The 17752-nt window shown below is 32.2% G+C and overlaps 3 protein-coding genes across 4 annotated transcripts; 2 read left to right on the forward strand and 1 right to left on the reverse strand.

The window, feature by feature from the left end:
- Positions 1-3819: 3819 nt before the first annotated feature.
- On the forward strand, positions 3820-5519 carry LOC123202454 (peroxidase 5-like). The gene is made up of 4 exons (XM_044618410.1): positions 3820-4046; positions 4273-4464; positions 4557-4722; positions 5105-5519. Exons 1-4 carry the CDS (start codon positions 3831-3833, stop codon positions 5512-5514), a joined length of 984 nt encoding a protein of 327 aa, XP_044474345.1. The 5' UTR covers positions 3820-3830; the 3' UTR covers positions 5515-5519.
- Positions 5520-6533: 1014 nt separating this feature from the next.
- On the forward strand, positions 6534-11465 carry LOC123201305 (persulfide dioxygenase ETHE1 homolog, mitochondrial-like). The gene is made up of 9 exons (XM_044616751.1): positions 6534-7072; positions 7608-7736; positions 7839-7946; positions 8662-8796; positions 9915-9956; positions 10068-10127; positions 10202-10255; positions 11039-11063; positions 11173-11465. Exons 1-9 carry the CDS (start codon positions 6824-6826, stop codon positions 11259-11261), a joined length of 891 nt encoding a protein of 296 aa, XP_044472686.1. The 5' UTR covers positions 6534-6823; the 3' UTR covers positions 11262-11465.
- LOC123201306 lies at positions 11459-17381 on the reverse strand. Of its 2 annotated transcripts, XM_044616753.1 has the most exons (12): positions 17290-17381; positions 15840-15953; positions 15392-15723; positions 15043-15165; positions 14901-14967; positions 14597-14816; positions 14449-14506; positions 14151-14370; positions 12894-13557; positions 12707-12807; positions 12504-12547; positions 11459-11597 (listed from the first exon to the last, which is right to left on the reverse strand). In XM_044616753.1, the coding sequence occupies exons 9-12, from the start codon at positions 13189-13191 to the stop codon at positions 11471-11473; spliced, it is 570 nt and encodes a 189-aa protein (XP_044472688.1). In that variant the 5' UTR covers positions 13192-13557; positions 14151-14370; positions 14449-14506; positions 14597-14816; positions 14901-14967; positions 15043-15165; positions 15392-15723; positions 15840-15953; positions 17290-17381; the 3' UTR covers positions 11459-11470. The 2 variants fall into 2 exon arrangements, with proteins under 2 accessions (XP_044472688.1, XP_044472687.1); XM_044616752.1 differs by having other exon boundaries at positions 12894-13296; positions 14232-14370; positions 15043-15723.
- Between the last annotated feature and the right edge of the window lie 371 nt (positions 17382-17752).

The following is a 17752-nucleotide window of genomic DNA, read 5'->3' on the forward strand; positions in this document are numbered from 1 at the left end:
GTGAATTACTCTTGGACTAATAATTCAACTTTTTGACTTTCCCGTTCACGATTAAAGTATGTATTTGAACCTACAAAATGTTGTCTAACAAATTAAATATAAATTAGATATAATAAAATTGTGCATATGTATTTTGAATATATATATATAGATATATATTTATATATTATTATATAATTAAATAATTTTAAATTTAAAATAAAATAATATTTAATTATATTTATATATTTATTTATTTCTAAAAAAATAAATATATATAATATTACACAGCAGAAAAATAGGCTCCCTCTGGCCTCTATTGATTTATTGTATCTGCTGATAATTTCTTAAATATTAATAAATTTAGTATTGCTCCTAAACTATAATAAGATTATAAAGAGGTCCCATTTCGATAAGTTCGTGTTCTCCTAATTTATCCTGGTGAGGTCCCATCCATATCGATTGCTCTGAACATGCCGACTTCAATTGCAATAAAGTCCATGAATGTTAAAGGACCCAATCTGGTCAACTGTCATTTTCCAATCAATTTCTTCTGTCCCCATTTAAACTTTCAATTCAAATATTTTTTATAAGAATAATAATAATAAGTTTCTTGCAAAGATTTGCATTCAAATGACCAATCAGCCGCCTCTTAATTTCAAAGATTCACTCACTTGGGGACACACTATAATGAATACACATCACGGTCAACTTTGATAATGTCACACCTAATTATCAAATAAAAAAAAATATAAAAATTATATAAGTATGATATAATAAATAAAAAATATATATTTATTTTTAATTTAAAATTACTTAATCACTTAATAATATATATAAATATATATATATATTTATTTATATATTTAAAATAAATATGTATAATTTTATTAAAGTATTAAATTGACATAAATTTGTATTGATTAACGCTTTACACGTACTAAGGACAATGGATAAAAACCCTTGGTGGTGTAGCAAGTATACCTAACAAAGGTAACAAAAGGAATATAAATTAAATTTTATGATAATTCTAAATGTCAGTTTGTCACAATATCATCTGAGATTGGAAATAACTCTTGTTAAAATTTATAATAATGGACGAGTTAATGACATTTGTCTATATGTCGGTTAAAATATTAATGAACTTATAAAATATATATATATATATATTTTCTAGGGGTATGAGTAGCACCAAATACCACAACTTAGGCAGGGTCTACCACTGAACTGAAGCCGCCCTGAATCAACCTTGCTTGGAACAAGATGCTCTTCTTTCTCTAATGCAGACTTGTTGGGGGTGTTTCCTTCAGTTTCACTTGGTGTCATTGAATAAATGCATGGATTTGCTGTTGGTGCTTCCTCATTGAAAATAGTCTAGTGAAAATAACTCAGGTGGAACTGCTCTTATGAGTTTCTGTTTTTCTCTTGATTACCAAAAAGCTCCATGATTGAAGTTAGTTTTCGTTTGGATTAATTAGCTGTTAGAACAACTTCTCTTCTCTTTCAGGATGAAACCTTACAAGAGAGTTAAAAGCTTGGTTAAGTCTTGGTAAAGTTAGCAGGATTTCAGAGTTACAGTTTACAATTTCCATTCAATTATTGTTCTATTATAACGTATGAGTACTGCCATGAACATAAACAACAATAACTGGATAAACATTCGTTACTGTACTGTTATAACGGAAATTGCCATGAACATCCGTTATAACTACATTAATGGATGATTTATTATCTTCCGTTGGCTGACGATTCATCAATTCAGATCTGTTCAACCAACCTGTGCTTCAATTGGATAAAGACTTATAATCTTGGTCTAACTGATCTGTGCATCGGTTGATGCACAAATTGACCAAATAGATTTGTGTCGACGAATCGTTGATCGACCTCTAGTTGAATGATGATTCATTCTCTCTAGAGAGATGGGAGACCTTCGATTGGTCAGCTCTGATCACCAAAGAAGTGGCAAGGAAAAAAATTATAAACCCTAAGAGGAAATGGTTATTTTTCAAATCTTTGGTAGAATGAAATTTTTAGATTTTAAAATTAAGGAGGAGAAATATGCTAAAACTTTAGTTTTTTGAATATTTTTACTAAATAACAATTTTACCTCTAATTCTAACAGTAAATTTTAATAGATAGGTGAATGTTTGGGTTTTTTAAAGTTAATAGGTGAAAATTTGTCTTTTCACTAAATCTTGGGTGGGCAATTTAATTATAACATAAAGCTTGTAAAAATTAAAAAAAGAAAAAGAAAAAGTAAAAGAAAAATAATGATATACTTGGTTTTGCTTTGGCAAACGTATAAAGTTGCAATTAAGGAAGAATAACTTGAAAAGATCGATCCACTATTATTTTTAATATTGGACATATTAATAGAAGAACAACTTGCAAGTTCATATGCTTTTTTTTTTTTAACCTTATTTTCACATTTATATTTTTTATATACTGTTAATCCTAATAACATGAGTTCTTCCAAATTTAGTTTTTTAAACTAATATACTATCTAATTAATTATCATAACGCAAACATATCAAATACTCTATTTGATACGGCTAAGCTTATGCACTTGGAGGAGCAAATTGATGGGAAGCAACAAACTTTAAAAGATGAAGGGCAAGTGAAGATCAACTAAAGCTGAACAGTGATAAGCAGCCTAATACTGAGGTTCATGAAGAAATCCAAAAAATGCAGATGAACAAAAGCCCAAAGAGGACTAGGAGAGCCACACATGTGGCTCAATAATTTCGTTAGACAAAGATGATTCATTTTGTCATGATGAGAGTAAATATTATTAGTGAGTTTCATCTAATTTTGTTTGGAATTATCATCTTTAATTAGTGGAAAGTTGTTATGCTAAGTTGTCGTTCGCTCTTTTCTCTTTCATTTAGTTTCTTTCTTTACCCCAATTTTCTTCTGTGTTTTTTTTATCTAAGAGTTGGCACTCGCTTGAAGAGTGAATTGCTTTTGACCATCCTGCATTCTTTGAAACATCATAAAGATCGTACCACTACCCTTGTTTGTTTTATGACTGTAAATTACTTTGTAAGTCTGTTTATCAATAACTAATTTATCCAGCGTCAAAGGCGCACAATTCACATTAGTGTGTGACCCCAGCGTTTTAAATGATTCAACTGGTGCAGCCATCATCCATATACATACATATAAATATGCCTCCATTAGCAAAGACTTTCTCAGACTTGTGCGTGAAAACTGTAATATATAATTTGGTAGATGGCATATTGTGACATCAAAAGTAGACCCACATGCACCTGCTCAAGGGATAACAAAATCCAGGTTTAATGCTAATCTAACTTATTAGCTAGATAGTGGATTCTTTTTTGGTAATAAGTAAACTCACCCAAGCTGGACTGTCTTATCAAGATTCAATGATTGATCCTATGATTATTAAATCATGTAAGTCAAGAGTTTGATTTTGATATGTCTTTAAAAGAGGCTTAAATTCATATTCTTTTGTATATAGAACCTCATTTTTTGTCATTCAAATCATCTCTCCGAAGTCTAACTAGTGGATGTTTTTCTAATCTCTTTTTTGAATATGGTTTTCCTTCCCAGACAATATACATAGAAACAAAAATTTAATCATTAATACCAATCTCTAACCACTCCCATTGGATTTTACAGCTCAGTTGAAGCATAAACTCCGGAAATGGCCCTCTTCAGTATTTAACAAAATATAATCACCGAAAGCACCACTTGTCTTGTCTTTTTTCGTTTTTGCGTGTCACATCAGTTAACAGCTACTACCTTCTCATATTCCACTAAATACATATATAAATTGCTCTATAGATGGATGTTCTAAACATGCACAATCACAATAACCTTGCAGAGAAATGAGTCCAGTGTGGTTAAAAGTTCAAGTTAGTTTAATTTTTGCTGTAATTTTGTTTATATCAAGTGTTAATTCTCAGCTTCAAGTGGGGTTTTACAAAAGTTCATGTAGCTTTGCTGAGTTTATTGTTAAAGATGAAGTCAGAAAAGCAGTCTCTAGGGATAAAGGAGTGGCTGCTGGTCTTGTGAGAATGCATTTTCATGACTGCTTTGTTAGGGTAAGTAAATTTAAAGAGTAATCGTATCATAATAATGTTATGTGTATACACTTTTGAATATACAAATGAGTATACATATATGATTATATCATTGAGTATTACTTTATCTTTAATTTAAATATTTAAATATTTATTTGTTAACACAAAAATAGGTATATATAGTTTTATAGTATCAATAATATATGTTGATGATCAATTGATGGCTTCGTGATACGTACATATATAGGGTTGTGATGCTTCTGTGCTCTTGGATTCTACTCCCTCAAACGTAGCAGAGAAAGACTCCGTCGTCAATAACCCTAGTCTACGAGGATTCGACGTTATTGATAATGCCAAGGCAAGACTGGAAGCTCAATGTAAAGGAGTTGTTTCTTGTGCGGATATAGTTGCGTTTGCTGCAAGGGACAGTGTGGAGATGGTAAGAGGAAGACGCCATTGATTAGCCAGCGTCTCTCAGGAGATAGTTTAGTTGATAAAATAATAAACTAATGAATATTTTTATATATGCAGGCTGGAGGGTTTAGCTATGATGTTCCTGCAGGAAGAAGAGATGGCAGAGTTTCTCTTGCTTCCGAGACATTAACCAATCTACCTTCACCTTCCTTCAACGTAAATCAACTCACTCAAAACTTTGCCAAAAAGGGCTTCACACAGGAAGAAATGGTTACACTCTCAGGTAAGAACACTACAGGAAAACTGTAATTTAGTTTCCGTCTAGCTTTCTGTTGAGATTAACATTGACGTTGAAATGTCATAGGCTAATTCAGTTAGATTTCATTCACATGAACAAATATAAAATTATTCAATCCAGGATTTATGCATAGTTATACAAAAATGAATTGAAAGTTTTAGGATTATAAAAATGTCAAGAACGTCATAATATGTGAATCTATAATGCTGTTGAGATTGATGTTGTGATTGTCTGCATCGGAGTGTTTGGTTTTCTGTTTTTGAAACTTTTGTGAATGATAATTTTTAATCGATAAAGTTATAATGTATATGTTTTGGAGAGAAACTTTAACTAATACCAATTAATTTTGAACCATGCATATATGCAGGAGCACACACTATCGGACGCTCTCACTGCTCTTCATTCAGCAACAGATTATACAATTTCAATGGAACAAATAGTGAGGACCCAAGTTTGAACTCCATGTACGCAGCTCAGTTGAAGAGACAGTGTCCACAAGGAAGCACAGATCCTAATCTGGTTGTTCCAATGAACCCTTCGAGTCCGAACGACATGGATTCCGGGTACTATGTTGATATTCTAAACAACCGAGGCTTGTTCACATCGGACCAAGCTTTGCTCACGAATCCAGCAACAGCCCAGCAAGTGAATCAAAATGCCATGAGCCCTTTCCTTTGGAAGAAAAAACTTGCAGCTGCAATGGTGAAAATGGGCAAAGTTGATGTTTTAACAGGGAATGCTGGAGAAATTCGAGCAAACTGTAGGGTTGTCAATTAATTAACATGTGCACTGTTAGAATATTATAAGACAAAACTATTTAAGTAATGAAATTGAGGAGAATTGAAATAAAAAAACTAATGAAATGAACTTAATAACTCAAAATAATTCAAACAACAATTAAAACAAGTGAAAAAGATGATTTTAGATAACACAGGCATATGTAGTGTGTAAATTGTGGATTTTATGCAATTGAATTAATAGATTGAAAATATCGTAATTCATTTGTCACCTTTTATCTTTTGGTTGATGAGTCTATTTTTATTTAATACCCTCCCATAATATCTATTAAAGTTGAAGGAAATGAAACACATTATATGCTATGAAAAGTCTAGCATATTATAAAATTTGTAGATCATTTTATCGTTAAAAGTCAGAAAAAGAAATGAAAACATGTCTTTAGTTGATTTTAATTTATGATGTACGCAATTGAATCAAGCAAGTAATGGCCAAACATCCACAGACACAGTAAGCAATCTCATACAACTTAACAATATTCAATGCATTTAATTAAAAAGTAATATTATATATACAACTTTATACATTAATGTCTTGATGAGGAGATGACCTTTTCGTCTTGTCAAAGAGATCTCTAGGGTGTGTCTTTGTCGCACCCTTTGTGTCGCCCAATTATTTTGACAATGAGAGATGACCGGCCAAATAGAGGAAAAATGAGGAGTCAACGGAGAAGGGTGATGATCGGAAAAGGAGAAAAAAACCAAAGGTGAGAGAAAATAAACATTTTTTAAAATTGAAAATATTTAAATATATGTGAAATTATCAATTTTTAAAATTAAAAAAAAATTATATTTTTTAATAATATTATTACAATAATGATTTTACTCTTAATTATAACAAAAAAATTTTAATAAAATCTGATTTATAAATAAGTATCGAAGTTTTTAAAATTTAACAAATATTTATTTATATTTACTTTAAAACTTGAGTGGAAAATAACCCTTCGGCCTATTTTTATTGTTAAAATGAAGAACCCTAATCTTACCCTTCTCAACGTCCATTATTGGGTAAACAAGTGGAGTTGAAATGATGAAGTTGTTTTTGTCTAGTTCTAGTATAATTATTAACATTAACAATGCAAGCTCATTGGTAAATTAAGAATGTTTACGTTTTCATCGATGAATCAGAAACACAAGAGGCTAATTGAGTGGTGGAGATTTTGATGGAGATGATAAAGAACTATCCTTCTTTCTCTGACGAACTCTTCAATGCCACTTTGTTTTTAATTAAATTACTAATTGCATCACGACAACTCTTCTCTTGATCGTTTTCTTTTTCCTTCTTCTAAGCTATGCCTCCTTTGAGACTTGTTAAATCCACCTTGCTTTCACCCAACTTCCTCTCCAAATCCAATTTTTCTCCCAAACCCACCTCCTTTTCTCCTCCAGTCGTCAAGTTCAAGGCGCAGTTGTTAATGGGTTCTTCTTATACGACGTCGTCTTCTTCTTCAAAGCTGTTGTTTCGTCAATTGTTTGAGAAAGAATCTTGCACTTATACTTACCTTCTTGCCGATGTCTCCCACCCTGATAAACCCGCTCTTGTTAGTAAATTCTAATTCCACTTCTCCATTTTTCAGTTTAGGCACAGTTTTTTGGAAAATTCAGGAACATAAATAGATCGTTCTCTTTGTTTCCATCATTTTAAACATGATAAAGAACACGTTTTTGGATGTTAAATATATTTGGAATTTAAAATTGTTTTTGAATCGACTGGATTTGAAAAGTTGGAATGAGATTACAGTTAGCAATGGGGATGGATTTCAAAGTATTTTGTTCTGCATTTAGTAATTGAAATGTTAATTTATTAGTACTATTTGAATGTAGCGTTGCAAAATAGGAAAGAAAATGATAACTAGGTGAAATCAGAATGTTAAACCTAATGTTTTTCTGTTATAATTATTGTAATGTAACTGGGATTTTACTCCTTTTTGTTTTGGGAAGTTGTGTTGAATTGTGCCTTTTTGCTATAAGAAACTCGATCATGTAATTTTTTTTTCTTTTTTTTTTAATTTTCTCTTATTTTTATCATAACATAACCCGGTTTTTGATATGCTGTTGGAATGTGTGTACTGGTAGTTGATCGACCCCGTTGACAGGACGGTTGATCGAGACTTGTCTCTTATTAAGGAATTGGGTGTGAATCTTGTTTATGCCATGAACACTCATGTACATGCTGATCATATCACTGGAACTGGGCTAATTAAGGTTTGTTTCTCATCAGATTATCCATTTGTGGCATTGATTCCAAGTTTGTGATGTCTTGCTTGTTACTCATTTGGTGATTGGGAATGTATTTGATTCTGGCAGAGTAAGCTTCCAGGAGTAAGATCTATTATTTCAAAAGCAAGTGGGTCAAAGGCTGATATTCTGGTTGAACCAGGGGAAAAAATCCATTTTGGTGATCTATTTCTGGAGGTAGGGATCAATAAGCTTCTGCAATAGGTTGAAACTGCATTTTATTTGCTTTTGGTGTAAAGAACTCCAAGAACAGTGGCTTTTAAACTAAAAGTTTTTCTCAGTATATGATGCAGTGTTTGAGGTTGAGATTTATGTTTCATAATGTGAGGATAAGTAAAGGCACTATGAAGTTTTGAACCTTTTCTCCATTATATATGTCTAAGTACACTGGCCTAAGATTCTGTTGTATGGTTGGTTAGCCCTTAGCAAGTGGTAAACTTGTGCTTATTTTGTAATATATCTTTTCAATAGGATCAAATTAGAGTGAATGAAAAAATATGTGACCGAGATGATATCTAAGAGAAAGTATAGGAGGCTGCATGGTTGAAAGTTGCATTATGGAAAACATTGAATGCTATTTTTGACAATTAGACTACCTCCTGCTTCAGAATGTTTCTGATAATTAAATATTATTTTGCAAAGTGATTCTTTTTGTTGTGTCTTATAGATATTTAATTGCATAGTTTACCTAAAGAGTGATCCGCAATTTATTGTGGACCTTTAACAAATGGGATCTATGCAATGGAGTGTATTTCAAGTCTACTTTCTGATAAAAATACATCTATGAACACTGATTTCACATGTAAATTTATAGGTCATTGGATATGATATCATGGCTGACAGATCAAGGTTTTACTTTGGGTTACCTACCTAATTAATTGAAAACATGCAGGTTTGTGCAACTCCTGGACATACGTTGGGTTGTGTTACCTATGTTACGGGAGAAGGGCCAGATCAGCCTCAACCAAGAATGGCATTCACAGGAGATGCCCTACTCATACGCGGATGTGGGAGGACTGATTTTCAGGTACAGGGTTCTTAAATTATGCTCTACAATTGATCAGAAAAATAGCCATTTCCTGATAAGTGATGCTGATTTTTTTTCCCTTTTTTAATATCTGAATTGACTCCTCTATTATCTGAGTTCTGGGTCGTTCTAACATTTCATGAGGGGCTGATTTCAAGATGGTGCTTAGCTTACCAATGAAAACTGAAGTAGTGTTTTTTTCGTGAACCTATTTGAAATTGAGTCTACAGCATTTTCTATTAATGTCAATAAGGTAGTTTGTTTTTGTAAAATTGCACTACTGTATAAAAAGGGATGATTCGATATAGCAATATCTAATCTTTTGCTTTCATGTTGATATGGGGTTTTACATTGTTGTCTTCACATTTTTTAAATTCGAAGCAGTGTTTTTAAAGCCAGACTAGACGTCAACCTAGTGAGGGACGGTTCGATCCAATCGATAGTTGGAACAGTTAACTGCTTAAATAAATATTGAACATGATATTCAAAACAATTTTGTATAATTAATCATTAAACATATAATCTGAAATACTTAAACATATAAATAAACTTAGCTTGAAGGCACATGTCTTGATTTTAAGTCTTAGCAATGAATTTAGAAAAAAAAAAGAATTTATTTTGCTGATGTCAGCAACCATGTTTGACCCGGCTTTTTATTTGGTCAAACCAAAAATCAGGTAGTTTGAGCTGTTCTAAAACGGTTGTTCTGCAAACTATTTTTGTTGTTTAATGGGTGACAATTCGATTGGTTTAACCAGCCAATCTGGTTTGGTTTTTAAAACCATATTACGAAGTACCCACTATATGGGACCTCCAACATGTTCAAGTTCTAGATTTGTTTTTCGTCTACTAATCTATTCTACCTTATCATTTGAAGAATATCATCTTTTGATCGTTTTCCTTGTGATATTCTTCTGTATTGACAATTTTATCTAATATGGACAGATTGAAAAGAATTACTAAAAATTGTGCTGAGTGTTTTCTTTGATTCTTTAACGTCCTATGATGAAAGAGAACTTCAAATTATATTTCATTTACATAATTTCATGGATTATTGTTTTCTTTTATCTTTTTATAATGATATGCTGCAAAGATTTGATACAACTATTTTTTTGCAGGGAGGAAATTCAACACAGCTCTACAAGTCAGTGCATTCACAGGTAGGAACATGAGATTATGTTTGTTAATATTATGCAGTGAAGAAGGGATTGAAAAAAAGGCAGAAATTTTCATATTGCTAATGCTTCTTTTATTTCCTACTCATGGTTCAGATCTTTACATTGCCAAAGGACACATTAATCTATCCAGCTCATGATTACAAAGGATTCACAGTGAGGAAACATTCAATATATTTTTATCTTACACATCTGAAATTGTTGTTTTAATGATACTTATTTGTTCTTAGGTCAGCACAGTGGGAGAGGAGACACAATACAATCCTCGCCTGACAAAAGATGAGGTGAGTCACTGGCTGAATGGTGCTTTGTTTATTTATAAGGCTTAGTTCACTGTTCATGTCTTTATTATCAGTTGGCTATAAAAACCATTTTGTTTGGCTCCATCTGATACAAGTCTAAACTGGATTCAAAAATTTGTTCTGTGAAAATCATGGTAACACTTTGCCTGCTACAGAATTAAGTTGGCAGTTAGATGATTATACATAGATTATAAAGGAATAAATAAACAGAATGTATTGATTTTCTAAGAATACAACAATTGATGATTTTCATTTGTAGTAAAAACAACTGAATAGGTTGCCCATAAGACTATACCTTAATCAAATTGGTGGACCATTCAACTAATGTTATCTCTGGTACCTTCTTTCTCTCTGATTTGTTTTATGTTGACTTCTGTATGATAGAAGTAAAAGGCTTTTCCTTGCAAAAAAATTCATTTCCTTTCATATATACCGGAAGATAGGAGCTTTACATTTGAGTTATTGTTCTTCATCTATTCGATGACTTCCTTAGTTAAACTTTCTGTAAAATTCAGCCAAGATCATTATGTGATGAGGTCTGTTGTTTCCTAGACTGGTTACCCACTGGTTTTCGTCTTAAGCAAGTTTTGGAGAATTTGAAAGAAATAATGGAATGGAAATACTTATTTTTTTTGAAACTTTATGTCATTTATTGCATGTGGTTGAAGATAAATCTTCTTTCCCTTTCCTTGAGAGAGCTTCACTCTTGATTTTCATTATACACATTTCATTTACATAACAACACCTTACATTATGTTTTTGCAGGAAGGTTTTAAAGACATTATGGCAAGTAAGTAATAATATGTCAATTTTTGTGATGCAGTTTGTTCTCTTAAATCAAAATTTAATTCTTGCTAGGCCTATCAAAGCACTAACTCACTGCATTCTTCACACAACAGATCTAAAACTGTCATATCCGAAAATGATGGATGTGGCAGTTCCTGCAAATATGGTTTGTGGGATGCAAGAGCTGCCTTCCAAAGAATGATTCACCTTTATGGAGTGATGTTGCTGGGGCATTTAAGTCACCATGTGTACAAAATGATGCATGATTGCCCTTTCTAGAAGTAAATTCAACTAATAAGAAATAAAAAATATATATATACGAATGGTTATTGTAAAAAATGTTGTCAGGGCTGGTGTTGACTGATGAATTTTATTCATGGCAAAGATTTGAACCACATTCCACTCAGATCACTAGGGGGTGAGCAAAAGAACCAGGTAGACCGGAACCGTTGGGTAACCGATCACTAGGGGCGAGCCTTGTTCTGAAGCAAAGGTCTCCTCTCCATTAAGATTATCCTCATTAAAAGGATTTTCAGCACTAAACAGAAAACATTTGTAACCAGAAAGAAGAAAAAAAATCAACCAACTGCTAAAGACAATATAATTGGGAGTTAAAACTGGAAACTAGCAGACATGACCTAAACAGTATTTTCCCAAAAGAAATGCCATAAAATATGTTGCAGCAATTGTCCAGATATTTGTGGCTGAAAGTAATAGATTCTTACAAGTGGCATGTATTAACGATCTAGCAGATTGGACTTCTAAAGTAGGAAGGCCTTTTAAAAAATGGGTTTTCGAGGGAATCCTAAGTTGAATACTCTGTGATTAAAAGTTTGGCCAATTTAGGTGAATCCTGGGTTTTTAAGGCCCTCACCCTAGGTGAACACCTTTACATCGAAGCACAAGATGAGTTATACTTAAAACTTTCACATCAACCTCACTACTGATACAAAAGCCCTATATTAAATATTATTTGTTCTTCTATCTTTTTTTTCTGTAAAGAAAAACTACACAGTTTATAAAAAAGACTCATGGATCTGAAAAAGGCTACATCTAGAGAACAGGAAGTATGGAAAATCATGAATTCATGTGTACAGACACATACACACACAGAGAGAAGACAAGTAAATATTTAACTAAAGCAAAGAATGTCAAGAAGATGGAAACAAAAGAATATCGCAGTAAGGAAAACATTCAAAGTATATAATTGTTCTTCAGATGCCTTTTCTATAAATCACCATAAAGCTTGTTTCTGTATATTTCAATGTTGCCCAAGGTATTAGTAAAAAAATTTGTACATTCATGGAAGTGATAAGGGAAATGGTTCCTCAATCTAATAATAAAAACTGACTATAGAATAAGGCAAGACCGACCTAACATGAGAAACTAATTACATTAAAAACTTTATTGAGGTACATATAACTTCTGTTAAAAAGTCATGTACCTTTGATTGGTCGAGGATCTTGTTGATGTTTTGGCCTCTTTACTCTGCAAATGGACAGACTCTATTAAACAAAGAAGAGATGCATGGAGATAAATGAATAAGCAAATACAATATGACAAACTTCGGAAAAGCCATACAATGAAAACAGAATATAATAACTTCTACTCCTAAAACACAAAAAACTAGAACATCATAACTTATACCTCTAACCGCTCCCTATACTCTGCCAATAGAATAAGATCCTTCAGAGGCACCTTTCGAGGGTCAATTTCATCCTCTGGGGTTTCAAGCAATTCCTTACTCACTACAAGCCAGAAAATAGAATATAAAAAAAATTGGTTAAAAAATAACCAAAAGACATAATCTATGATAGACAGAAATTGCAATCACCACATCTTCTGTTTCGACGAGTTGAATGATAGAACTTCTTGGCAGGTTCTTTGGTTGACTGATCTGATGCTTCATTGGATTTCTTGCACTTTCGAACTGGTTTTTCATTTTCAGTCACAGGTTTCTTTGACTTTCTTGGTGCTCTTTTCTTCTGAGCTTTGCTTTCCACTCTCTGTTCGTCAATACCTACATCTTCATCCACATTGATACTTAGAGGTTCAGCAGTAAAGCTGTCATGAGTCTCATCATCAGGCTCATCAACCGGTTGGGGAGTAGCTTCTCGCTTTCTGTGATTCATTGATGATTTGCCACCTTTATGCTCCTCACCAACCAGAGAAGATTCATTTGATCTCTGAGACAAATTTGATGCAGTAGATGCTTTTCTTCCCCTGCCAGCAGAACTCTAAGAAAGCCAAAATAAAGAACAAAAGTGTTCGACCAGGTTAATACAATTGGGCAAAGCATTTTATCTATCAAAGAAAGCAACTTAAAAGATAAAAATTTAGATAAAATATTGCCGGGTTTTCAGTCATTCCACAAACATCCTCTGTTTGTAAATCCCCCAAAGTAGTATTATCAGCATGAGATGTTTCTGCAAGATTTGTCAGTTCTTCATTCATTGGGGATTCAGAGTATATAGACTCTTGAGGTGGAATGCTATAACCTAAGTCTATGTAGCACGGAAACGGAAACGGAGAAATGTAGAAACGCGAAAACGGAAACGTGGAAACGCATTTTTAAAAAAATATAGAAAACGGAAACGTGGGGAAATTTATAAATATGAAAAATATAAGGGTTTTTTTTATAAATACTAAATTTTTTATAACAAAAATACATAAACTTATATAATATAAAAATAAATAATAAAAAAAGAATGAAAAGAAAGAATATTATAAAATAGAATCATAGAATCTATGGTAAATTGTTCTTGAGCAAACACACATAGATATTTAAGAAAAAAAACAATAATACGCACCAATCTATATGATATATTGGGGAAGAGATGAGTAACGCATCGAAGAGTAAAGAGGAGATGAATTCAATATAAGATTTAAAGACATTTTCGGTTTGAAAATATAAAAAATATGTGTTTAATCGATTTCACAATTTTTCTTATAAAAAAAACATGTTTCAAAATTTTTCAAAAATTTTGAAATAACCTGAAACGTTTCCTACAAGTTTCGGAGAGTTTCGGAAACGGAAACATTTCCGAAACATGAAAACGCACCCCATTGTAAGTTTTCGTGCTACTTTGACCTAAGTCTATGGATGGGTGATCAAACATCTGATCAGGTGGAAAGAGAGGAAATGAGCCCTCTGAGACACTCTGAGACATACTGAGATTCAGATGAAACAATCTGAGTAGTTGGTGGCTGCATAAATGATTCAACTGCATCAGCATAAGTCATGCTGATATTAGAGTCCTCCTTCCCAGCTCGTAACTTGGGCTTGGGTTTTATTTTCTCAGCATGCCGTCCTATTATCAAAATAAATTTAATAAAACTCCAAAATATAAGAAAAGCTAGAATTATACAAGCACATGATTCTCTAATACCGGATGCAACTGTTGCTCCAGATATATAATCAGTTTCCAAGTCCCTGGGCTGGTGAACCTAACCAATATTTGAACCAGATCAATAATGAGATATATTCATAAAAATTAGCAAAAACAATGAGATATATTCATAAAAATTCATTTTCACCTCTGATTCCATTCTTTCATCATCAACAGGAATGACTGCATCACACTTTGAAATACAAGTCTCCATGAAAGTTACTGGATATTGGACCATGAATCAGTACAAATTTCAGCTTGTGAAGCATCAAATTCCCTTGCCGCTGAAGCGCTAAAACAACTTCGACCCTGAGTACCACCATTTTCACCTCCATCTACATTATCCGAATCACCAATAATTGGCTTCTCTGAAATACATGAATTGCTCAGTATAGAGGAAAAAGACTTAAATTTTTAAGTTAAGACAGGTTAAAAGGTTTTTCACGACTCACCCATCTCATTTTTAGAGTGGCTAGGATCATTAGTTACACATTTGAAACCAGAAAACAAGTCTGCACTCTAAAAAGAACACAACTTGTCAGCATATAGTGAAATAACAACAATGGCAGGTAAGTAAAATTTCTTTCGTTTTACCTCCCGCTGGTTTTTCAAATGAAGAGCACAAATCTCCACAGCCAACAGAAACCGTAACCTCTGAATGTATAGCATTTCCAAAGCTATCATTCACTTTTAATTGTTCTTCAGACCCACCAATTTCTACAGCAGCCAATGACAGACCAAGAGGATCTGTCATTCTGTAATCCCTATTTGTAACATCAATTGGCTGAACTAATTGTTTAATGTCTAAGTAGATGGAGGTCTGTGTCATGTCTTTGTGATTTCCATCATCAGGGAGAATTGAACGAGATGATGCAATTAAACCAGTAACAACTAGTCACAGTATAACAACATTTACAAAAAAATAAAAATTACTCATGTTTACCTGATTTGCCAATGTTTCAACTTTCATAGGCAGAACATCTCCAGAACGGGCATCATCTCTCCTTGCAACAGCTTCAGATGATGGGCTCATTACCTGTGATTTCAAGTTATCATCCATAATTGGATCTTGTGATAAAAAGTCATCATTACCTCAAGAACCCTTCAGAAATAGATGGAGTTGTCAATCTATTATCAGCAGGCTGATGAGTCTGTGTTTTGTCCAAGCTAAGGGATGATTCTATAATAGTCTTTTCCTCCATGTTGCTTGGTATCGAAGAAGCAACACATTGAATTGTTTCCTTCCTAGGTCTTGGTTTTGCTCTTCGTTGAAACCTGCCACGACATGTCAAATGATAGAATATCAGACAATAATCCTAAATACACAAAGATTGCAAGGATGCAAGGGTAGTGCTTCTCCCTGTTATGTTAGACTTTTAAAGAATTCTTACCATGGTTTACTACAGGTCCAGATTCGCCAGCAAAAAGCTCAGCATCTGAATCCATAAAAGTATTTCTAACACCTAGAGTACCGTTTGCATACAGTACTGAAAATCCTGTCTCTACTAACAAAATCAACATGCAGATGAGCTTAAGTGAATGTTAAAGGGAAAAATAATAAAACAAGACAACAGTTAAGGAAATGAAGAAAATATCAAAGAAGTATTATATTTAAGTAAATTGATGTTTTCTTTTTTCCATGCATTTTGAAAAACAGAAAAAAAGATAATCCCCCCATACTCAACCACATTTTTAATTCAGCACAGATGTATGCAACACAACTTTTGTTCTTCACAAATAAAATTAAATAACATATAATTAATTACACTCAATGATCTCCACTTCAATTTCATATACAAGAGAAAAAAAAAAAAAAAAACATAACTGTAATATTTTTCATTTCCCACATACTTCTTTCCCTTTATTTGATCCTACAAATATTCTCTTTCTGTCTCAACATCTCTGGCATATAATCACACCAAAAATACATTTGAACATAAAAGCTTCCAATGTCATCTACAATTTGTTCCCATAGCCAATTCTCCACAACACCTTAGATATTTTAAAATGTCCACAGCATGCATTATGCTTATTTAACACAACTTCTTGCTCAATAATCAACTTTACAAAAACAATAATGATAGTTTCTTAATTCCATTTTCAATTATCAGTGAATGTTGCCCCTTCAATATGTCCCTATAAATTACAAACTGAAAAAAAAAACAAATCATCTAGAAAAGGGAGAAACATAAGAGATGGCCAAACCACCTCTATTTAGCTATGTAGCATGGAAACAGAAACATTAAAACACATTTTCTAAAAAATATAGGAAACAGAAACGTGGGAAAACTTATACTTGAAGATATTGGGGTTTTTTTATAAAATCATTTTTATTTTTATTGAAAAATACAGCAAATGGACACTGTTTCCAGTTCTTCCAAGAAGTATTTACAATCCTACAATAATATAAATAAAATCTAAACCAATTAACATTACAAAATAATATGAGGGCATTATATATAAACCAAGGAACAGCCAATTAACTGCTTAAAATTAAAACCCAAGGAAGAAAAAATATGATGGCAGTTTTACCCCAAAAGGGAGTAACACATCACACATTGTCTTGGAGCCATGTTTCTTCTGAGGAGGAAATATTTCAAATTACCCACTGATAGTAAAGCCAGGAGTCAAGAAAAAACACACACTAAAATGAAATAATACAGTGTTGCAACCAAACATTACTAAATTACTTCAGCAAAACTTCTATTTAACATATGGAACAGCTATGCTATTTATCAACAGAATATTTAAATTGAACATGCCATTTATCATATTTCATTACAAAGTGTTATTAGAGCTTTAAAAAAATTAATATTAATAATCACAACAAAATATAAATACCTTATATTTTATCTCAATAGAAGAGGGAAACTTTACGCTTGGGATACTCCAAATGCAGAGAAGCTGAAGCCAAAATCAACTGTGAAGCCAAATACAGAGATTATGAAGATTGAAATATATTTTTATATATTTATTGTATATATATTTTATAATTATTTTATATATTTTTTAAAAAATTATAATTTAATTATAATTTATTAAATATTATATATTTAATGATAAATAATTTTTAATAAATTCAAATTAAATGATAAGTTTTTAATTTAATTTAGTTTGGTTAAAAATTATTTTGAAATTATTTTTTATTTTAATTTGAAAAAAATCATAAATCCCGTCCAACTAAATCATACACACCCTAATTTGTTTAAATTAAAAATTATTCATTTTATAAATTCAAGGAACCTTTCTCTTTATTATATAATTTTAATTACTCACGGTCTCTAACTTCAACAAAATTCCATAA

This window comes from Mangifera indica, chromosome 18 (assembly GCF_011075055.1).
Source record: "Mangifera indica cultivar Alphonso chromosome 18, CATAS_Mindica_2.1, whole genome shotgun sequence".
In the NCBI taxonomy this organism is placed as follows: Eukaryota; Viridiplantae; Streptophyta; class Magnoliopsida; order Sapindales; family Anacardiaceae; genus Mangifera; species Mangifera indica.